General features: G+C 40.8%; 1 protein-coding gene across 1 annotated transcript in view; it reads left to right on the forward strand.

Moving 5' to 3' along the window:
* Positions 1-8,250, forward strand: part of LOC115076261 (phospholipase A2 inhibitor and Ly6/PLAUR domain-containing protein-like) — a 33,294-nt gene extending 25,044 nt beyond the window's left edge. Inside the window, exon 5 of the mRNA XM_029577512.1 lies at positions 7,806-8,250. Within this exon, the coding sequence (XP_029433372.1) occupies positions 7,806-7,924 (119 nt within the window). The 3' untranslated portion in view covers positions 7,925-8,250. The remainder of the gene's footprint in view (positions 1-7,805) is intronic.
* Positions 8,251-9,855: the final 1,605 nt, after the last annotated feature.

Genomic DNA, 9,855 nt, shown 5'->3' on the forward strand with positions numbered 1-9,855 from the left:
GACGCGTGAGGTCCGCCACCTTCGCACCAGGTAGGCATGTTACCAGGCGATCCTCACGTCTACCAGCCACCCAGCTATCTACATTCCTAATAATTGAATCACCAACTATGACAACCGACCTAATCCTTCCTTCCTGAGCAGTATCCCCCGCAAATTTGATAACCTCACTCGTCGTATTCCTTTCCAGATCATTTATATATATATAGATTGAAAAGCACCGGTCCAAGTACAGATCCCTGAGGCACTCCACTGTTTACCCTTTTACACTGAGAAAATTGACCATTTAATCGTACTCTCTGTTTCCTGTCTTTTAACCAGTTTGTAATCCATGAAAGGGCATCGCCTCCTATCCCATGACTTTTTAATTTTCATAGAAGCCTCTCCTGAGGGACTTTGTCAAATACCTTCTGAAAATCCAAATACACTACATCTACCGGTTCACCTTTATCCACATGTTTATTAACCCCTTCAAAAAAATGAAGCAGATGTGTTAGGCAAGAATTCCCTTGGTTAAATCCATGTTGACTGTGTTCCATTAAACCATGTCTTTCTATATGCTCTACGATTTTGATCTTGAGAATAGTTTCCAATATTTTTCCCGGCACTGAAGTCAGGCTCACTGGTGTATAGTTACCCGGATCACCCCTGGAGCCTTTTTTAAATATTGGGGTTACATTGGCCACCCTCCAGTCTTCAGGTACAATGGATGATTTTAATGATAGGTTACAAATTTTAACTAATAGCTCAGAAATTTCATTTTTGTGTACCTTCAGTACCCTAGAATGCATACCATCCAGTCCAGGTGATTTGCTACTCTTTAGTTTATCAATCTGGCCTACTACATCTTCCAGGTTCAAAGTAATTTCGTTCAGTTCGTCTGACTCATCACCCCTGAAAACCATCTCCAGAACTGGTATCTCCCTAATATCCTAATCTGTAAACACTGAAGCAAAGAATTAATTTAGTCTTTCTGCAATGGCCTTATCTTCCCTATGAGCCCCTTTAACCCCTCTGTCATCTAATGGTCCAACCCACTCCCTCACAGGTTTCTTGCTTCGGATATATTTTTAAAAAGTTTTTATTATGAGTTTTTGCCTCTATTGCCAACTTCATTTCAAATTCTCTCTTCGCCTGTCTTATCAATGTTTTACACTTAATTTGACAATGCTTATGTTTTATCTTATTTTCTTCAGATGGATCCTTCTTCCAAGTTTTGGCTAAAATAGCCTATTTCACCTCACCTTTTAACCATGACTGTAATCGTTTTTCCTTCTTTCCACCTTTCTTAATATGTGGAATACGTATGGACTGCACCTCTAGGGTTGTATTTTTAAATAATGTCCAAGCCTGTTGAACAATTTTAACCTTTGCAGCTGCATCTTTCAGTTTTTTCTAACTATTTTCCTCATTTTATCAAAGTTTCCCTTTTGAAAGTTTAGTGTTAGAGCTGTAGATTTACTTGTTGTCCCCCTTCCAGTTATTAGTTTAAATTTGATCATGCTATGATCACTGTTGCCAAGTGGTCCCACCACCGTTACCTCTCTCACCAAATCCAGCGTTCCACTAAGAATTAAATCTAAAATAGTTCCCTCTCTTGTTGGTTCCTGAACCAATTGCTCCATGAAGCAATCCTTTATTACATCCAGGAACTTTGTCTCTAGCAAGTCCTGATGTTACATTTACCCAGTCAATATTGGGTAACAACTAACCCATGTTGTAGTTACACGATGTTAGGTTCCATATTAGGAGCTACCACCCAGGAAAGAGATCTAGGCATCATAGTGGATAATACTTTAAAATCATCGGCTCGGTGTGCTGCAGCAATCAAAAAAGCAAACAGAATGTTAGGAATTATTAGGAAGGGAATGGTTAATAAAACAGAAAATGTCATAATGCCTCTATATCACTCCATGGTGAGACCACACCTTGAATACTGTGTACAATTCTTGTCGCCACATCTCAAAAAAGATATAGTTGCGATGGAGAAGGGATGGGCTCCATCTTAACCAGGGTGAAACCAGACAGCTGGCGCTAACCTTTAATACTAATATGCATTAGAATTAGGGCATCCCAACAGTGAGGTTCCAATAATAACAAAGTAGTTCAAGTGCCTATAACTAAAAACTCACCTGAGCTAAAAAATTCCAATTTATTATCCCTGACAGCTGAAAAGAAGAATGTTAATAGAAACACAAAACAAATTTGAAATGTTTGTATGCTAATGCCAGAAGTCTAAGAAGTAAGATGGGAGAATTAGAATGTATAGCAGTGAATGATGACATAGACTTAATTGGCATCTCAGAGACCTGGTGAAAGGAGGATTTTAACAGGAGCAATTCCGTATTTCAGGTTAGAAGGCTTTTTTCTTTTTCTTTTATTTCTTATCTGTATTATGTTAATTTCACATAATCTTTTCTTATGGAGATGCTTTTTATTTCTTTCATATGTACTCATTTTTACCTTTGATGCTATTTATGTATGATTTAAATAATTCTTATTATGCTTTTGTGAACCGGTATGAATATCGCTATATAAAACAAACAAATAAATAAATAAATTACCAATGGGATAGTGCTATACCGGGGTACAAATTATATTGCACTGCTGGAGAAGAGCATCTTGGTGGTAGGGTGCTGCTTTATGTCCGGGATGGCACAGAGGATAATAAAAACAAAAAATGGGAAAAAATTTACAATAAATCGAATTAATATAACAAAAATAAAATATTTATCATGTTAAAAAACAGTAAAAGAGCTAATGCCAATAAAGCTTGTTTTAGGGATTCAGGTAGAAGGCCTTCTTCTAAAGACTTATTGATAATGGTCGCAATTGTTGGGGCTATTACTTGTGAAATTTGTTTAAGGGTCTGGATTGGTATTGAGTCTAACAGGTGTTGGGCAGGGTTGAGGCCTAATATTAGTCTTGTTAGTTCCGAAATTGAAGTAACATCAAACTTAGACCAGGATGTATTTGCTTTTGTGTTCATGATAATTTCTTGAATTGGTATGTTTTCCAAGTTTGAAACAAGTGCATTAATTTTACTTTTGAAAAACAGTACTAATTCTTAGCTAAGGTTTTTATTTGTCTCTATATTTGTTTGTGCTGGTTTGTTAATTAGTTTATTCACTATGTTAAAAAGTTTTTGGGGGTTTTGTGAGAACTTTTTAATTTTGTTCCCATACAACTCTTTCTTAGTTTTATTAATCAAGTTTTTATAATGTGTGAGGAAGATCCAATAGTTAGTTAAAGTTCGGGTACATTTGTTTTTTTCTCCATTCCTTTTCCTTTTTTTCCTTAGTTTTTGTTTTGCATCTTTGATCTAAGAGTTATACCAGGGATTAGAATTTTTGTTCTTATTAACGTGTTTAAGTTTTACTGGATTAATCTTATCTGCTAGGTTAGACGTGATTGTATGCCACAGTTGCTTTCGTTATATTGGAGAGGTCAATCTCTTGTAATTGGGTTTCTTTCATTTGTAGCTCTTCTATATTGAATGCTGGACGGAAGTTTTTTCCATTTTAATATTGTCTTTGTGTGAGTTAAATGTGATATTAGCGTTTATCAGGAAGTGGTCTGACCATGGTACTGGAGAATAGTCGGAGCTAAAATCTCTTACTATGTTTGAGTTGACAAATATTAGGTCTAATGCGTGGCTGGCTTTGTGAGTTGGCTTTGTGGTAATTAAATCATAACCTATAGCTGTTAATGCATCATATAAGGTTTGGCAGGGTATCTTATCGATGTGTAAGTTGAAATCGCCCAAGATTATGGAGGGATTAATTGGGTTTAATTTGCTGGCAAAGAATTCTATGATTGGTGAGACATTATGCTCTAAGATACCTGGTGGGCAGTATAGCAGACAGATTTGTAGAATTGTTGATTTAAAGATGGCGATTTCATAATGTTATGTCAGTTGTTTAGGTAATAATTTCATTTTCATATTTTTTTTATTATTAGCATAAGTCCCCCTCCCCTCCGATTAATTCTTGGGATTTATATTGTATCATAATTATCATTGCAGATTTGATTTACAATAACATTATCACTTTTTTCAGCCATGTCTCAATGAAAGCAACAAAAACTATTTGTCTGTCAATAGCATTGATCTGTTAATAGCATTGATTTCTTCATCAGTGATTGAGCATTAATCAATAGGAATGAAAGAAAAAAGTAGTTAAATAGTGAGTCTTTGGTAGATATTGATGTTATAGTTTGGTGTGTCGGTCTTGTTTTTTATTTTGAGACGTTTACTTTTGAGTCTCCGCAGAAATGTGGGTCGTATAATCTCTGTCCATGATCACTGTGATTGGTGAAGCTTTGTTAATGTCCATCTTGTTGAGAGATATTATTTTATTGACACTCGGTTCTGCACGAAGGGGCGCACAAAAGGGCGAGCCCCTTTGTCGCGCTCCTTAGGCATGCGATACCAAGGTGCCCAGTGCATCGCTTATGGCCCCCTCAACGCCCTCCGATGATGTCAGCGATCGAGGGAGGAACAGCACGCTTCCTGATGTTCCGGGGCAGGTAAAGCAGCAAGGCAATGTATTTTAGCGGCAAAATAGGCAGCAGATAGCGCCTACATTGTTACCAGACGCAAAGATGTGCAAATGAGGCAAGAGAGTCCTGAGGTGCCCGATGCAGCGCTTATGGCCCCTCGATGCTCTCCAATGACATCAGCGATCGAGGGGGGAAGATTGCGCATCCTGATGTTCTTTATTTTGAATGTGATTTGTGATGCAACTGTAATGTTCATTATAATTTTGATTGTAATCCACCTTGAGACTAACTTACGAAAAGGCAGAATACTAAATGTTCATAATTAAACGATGCATAAATAAATCATTCACATCTATGAACTTTTAAGGAATCACTCACTTAAATGTCATTTTAACTATTGAAAGCCAAAAGTGCTTCACTTATAAGCCCATGAGGAGGTTAAGAATGCATAAACATGGACAGATGGCTTTTAGGGTAGACGGATAGCTGGGTGGATGGACGGATGGAAGGGTGGATAAGGGAGTCATAAATGGGTGTAATATGACATGATGGGTAGATTGACAGATGAGTGGATTTTCTCATATTGACGTGCTACTATAAAGTTGACTGTAAGCGACGGCTGCCCAGGAAAAGCAATTTTCAAAAGAAACTTCTGTGAGTAAAGTAATGCTTTACTCGCAAAACTGGCCTTTTAGAAAACTGATGACTGATATCTGCAAAAAGTACTTTTACATACATAAACGACAGACTTTCCAGGGGATAGAGTCTAGGCGAGGTTGGAAACGCATGCAAAATCTCTTAGCAAAACTATGTGCATCCAACAACACGTGCAATTCTGTCCACGTAGTTTTGCTGGAATAATTCTAAAGCAAATTTTTGCACACAAATTCACTTTGAAAATTGGTTTAATGTATGCACATATTTGCCAGCTAACTTATACATGATGAGAACCATATCCAAATCATTTGGCTGGCTAATCCAGTAGTTAGCTGGCAAAATGAATATTTGAGCACATATCCGATTTCACAATAGTCAGCTAATAATTTAGGAGGCTAGAATTTAGCCAGATAATTAAGGGGCATTCCAGGGAAATAACTTGGATGAGATGAGTTAGCCAGCTAACAGGCCGATAAGAAAACTGTGTGGGAGAGCCGGCGCTCTGAGGCGAGTGACCGCTTTCCCAACACGCGCCCAGGCCCCTCTCCTGGGTGCACGATGCAGTATTTAAATTAGGGCCCGCGCTAATAAGGAGGCGCTAGGGACACTAGCGCATCCCCAGCGCCTCCTTATTGGCGGACGTGGCGGCTGTCAGCGGGTTCGACAGCCAAAGCTTAATTTTACCGGCATCGGTTGTTGAACCCACTGACAGCCACAAGTTCGGAACACGAACACCGGCAAAATTAGACATTTATTTATTTATTTATTTATTTATTTATTTATTTCAGAGCTTTTATATACCGAGGTTTAGCAAATAGCCTTCACCCCGGTTTACAGTAGAACAATTTTTCTTTATTTCTGGGGCCTCCAACTTAATCTCGCTATGATATTGTCAGAGGGTGTTCAGAAAAGCATTTTTTTCTGCTTTTCTATACACTTGCCAGGTGCCGGCCGAAATTATCTCCTGCCTTTGGCAGGAGTTAATTTCTGACGGTAAAATGTGTGGCTTGGCCGCACATTTTACTTTCTGTATTGCGTGTGACTAACTAATAGGCTCATCAACACGCATTTGCTTGTGATGCGCGCTATTAGTTTCAGTGGGGCTTGGCCACGCGTTTTCCATGCGCTATTACCCCTTACTTTATAAAGGATAATAATAGCGCGTCGAAAACGCGCGTCCAAATGGGGCTAACAGTGCGCTTGGCCTTAAGCACACCATACTGTATTGGCCTGTAAGTTAACTGGCTGTGACATTCAGAGTTAGCTGGATGTCTTAGCTAGCTAAGCCCTGTCAGACAAAAGAGTTAACTTTAAGGTAGCCAGTTGCATTCAATAGTGCAGCTGCACTACTGAATATACCTCCAAAGTTAGCCAATTAAGTTTATCCACCTAACTTTGCTATCTGGACTGTTCCTGAATATGAACCTTGATGTTACTACGCCCTAAGGGCTGGACTTTAATAGCTATACGCGGGTGTAGATTTGTGCGCTCAACCCGGTGCGCAGAAATCTACGCCCAATTTTATAACATGCGCGCGCAGCCGTGCACATGAAATCGGAGCAGCCTCGGAGGGAACTTTCCTTGGCCCCACCCCACCTTCCCCTCCCTTCCCCTTTCTAACCCGCCCCCCAGCCCTACCTAAATCCCCCCACCTTTATTTTATAAGTTGCGCCTGCCTCCGGGCAGGAGTAGGTTGCGCGCACGAGCCGATGGCCGGCCCACGATCCCAGGCACAGCAGCAAATGTCCGCTGTGCCTGGAGGCTTCGGTCACGCCCCTCCCCGCCCCCAGACCGCCCCGCCCCTTTTTTTCGAGCCCCAGGACATACGCGCGTCCCGGGGCTTTACACGCACCACCGGGCCTTTTCAAAATAAGTCCGGCGCACGTAACCCCCCCTTACGCGCATAAATCCGCCTGGATATGCTCGCATAGGTTTTGAAAATATGCCCCTAAGGATGTAATTTTCAAAAGGATTCTGCATGCAATTTGATAAATGTCAAGAGTATGTGTATATTTTTGGATTTGAGTGCACATTTCCCTGAGGAAAATAAGGGGTGGTTTTGCGGGGTAGTATTCAGAAGTATGCACAGTAGTTGCTATTTTGTAAAAGATATACATGTATGCACTACCAAACTTATTCATACACTTTCACTTCTGCTAAGTGATTTGTGCAAATGAAATTGGACTTGCCAGTTGTCAGCAGTTTATGAGTGGAAGGTCTGGGTAAACTGATGGGGAGTTAAGTTGAAGGGCGAGAGGATCTAAGTGAAATGAGAAGGACTGAGTGAAGGAGTGAATGTATCAGCAAACTGGTGAGTCTACACATGAGTGAAAGCATTTTAAAAATGGGATATACAGATACATACTTAGTTCAGGGTGTTTATTTGAGCAATGTCACAATTATTTCATGCGTAAAAAAAGTGTCTATGTGTATAAAATGAATTAAGAAAGTATGCATTTGTTTTTTTGCATTGAAAAGATATATGACTACAGGTACAGTTTCCACAATACAGTTTAAAAAATACTAGCATTACTCTCTGTGCATGCACTTATGTGCACAAATGCTCTACAGCAGATGGGCTCTTACTGCACAGATGGACACAAGGAAAAGAATTGGCCTGAAAATAAGCTGTGATTTCTCTCTGTCTACAGACCAGCCATTTAAAAACGTTGCCTGGAAAGTATGCGTTACCACTGGAGCCTGCGAGCGTAATTTTAATCTAACTGTAGCAACTACCGCCATGAAAGGGGTCCATAGCTCTTGCATATAACACAGTGGGAAGCATCAATCAAATCCTATGTTTTGATCCAATACTGCTTTTTCTTTCCCTTCACAATTACTTTGAATAGAAAAGGTCAAGCTCTGTGCAATGACCATTTCTGGATGAACCTTAACTATGTTTAAATCCTCAGTCCCTGGAGACTTCCAAGATCTGTACAGCTTTACTTTGAATCCTGTACTCAAGTATTAGAATTATGCAAGTGAACAGAATTTAAGAAAAGATTGTTATGCTATGTTTACTTTTCAGTATATAATATGGCTGTGCCAAGAGGCTGCACATTAAAAAGATAACACAAAAAAGAATGTCTCCACATTTATTCATTCTTTCCTTTATTCGTGCAAAGTAGCTGCATCTAGTATATCTGTAGCTGCACATCTGTATACCTTAGGGGAAAGGCGAGATAGGGGAAATATGATAGAGAAATGTAAATGCCTCCAAGGCCTCCATGCTCAGGAGGTGAGCCTCTTTCAACAGAAGGCAGGCTCTAGAACGAGGGGTCATGGGATGAAGAGGACTCAGGAGTAATGTTAGGAATATGTGATTGCCATACAGACTGCATCATATTCTAAGGGAAGAGCAGCAAGTTGTTGAGTATCCACAGAAGCAGAGAACAGCACATTCCCTCACCAATTTGTGAGAACCTAAGGGTACACAAGACAACTAAAACTCTTAGGAGAGGTACAGTAATCATACAAGTTTGAGAACCGCTGCCCTAGAAAACATAATGCCCAACTCCTACTAGAGGTGCAGATTGGAAACCAGAACAAGTTGGACTCCTGCTGCAGATCCTGATTCAGGAATCCTGCACATAAACAGAAAGCTTACCTTGGTCCCAGGTGCAAAACACAGACAGACCCGCAACAAATACAACATAAATGACCACAAATTAGAAATAGAAGCATGGAGACAAGAACTGAACTGGAAGACCTTCAGAAGCCAGAAACTGTCTGGAGTGTAACACCAGACAGATAAATAAAAGTATTTTTCCTGTACCATCTAAAAGCGAAGTATTAAAAAATACACATTTCACAAACATGACAGAAGAAATCAAATTCTTACTATTTCTGAAACAAAATAAACAACAGCTACAGCTCTGCACCAGAGCCCGACCATTCCCCCAGCAGTCTCCTTCTCAAACCCTCTGGTCCTCAGCAGTGTCACTTTACCCTCTCTTCCACCCACCTAAGAACTCAGGCAGTCTCCCTCCCACATATTTCCAGTCTTGCTCCCCACACTCCTTTCCCCATGGTCCCCTGCAGCCTCACTCCCTCAAGCTTTTCCCCCAAGTCCCCCACAAGTCTTGCTCACCTCACCTTTTCCCCCAAGGTCCCCACCAGCCTCGCTGTCTCAACATCTCTCCTTGATGTCCCCACCAGTCTTGTCCCAAACACATTTCCCCCCCACACTTGCCTTGCTCCAACAATCTCCCCATGTCCCCAGGAGCCTTACCCTCCACACTCCCTTCACCCAAGTCCCCATCATTCTCTCTCCTTCTCCCTCCCAGGTCCTCCAAGCCTAGGCTCCAACACATCCCACACCCAGCAGTCTCACTCCCTGCTAGGTTGAGGGGGGGGGGGACGGGGGGGACGGACGTTGAGATAAATGTGAAACTACTGGGGCTAGGAGGGGGAGGGAAAGGGTATTTAGACTGCCAACTCCATTTCCCTCCCCCTCCCAGTCCCGATAAGTTTCACACTCCCCCTGGAAGAAAAGTTCATTAACCATTATTAAGGTAGAGTTGCAGAAATCCACTGCTTATTCTTGGGATAAGGAGGTTGGAATCTATCTACCCCTTGGGATCCTGCCAGGTACTTGTGACCTGGCTTGGCTACTGTTAGAAACAGGATATTGGGCTTGATGAACCATTGGTCTGACCCATTATGGCAAGCTTTATGATCCTTATGTTATGTAATTATCTA

This window comes from Rhinatrema bivittatum, chromosome 14 (assembly GCF_901001135.1).
Source record: "Rhinatrema bivittatum chromosome 14, aRhiBiv1.1, whole genome shotgun sequence".
NCBI lineage: Eukaryota > Metazoa > Chordata > Amphibia > Gymnophiona > Rhinatrematidae > Rhinatrema > Rhinatrema bivittatum.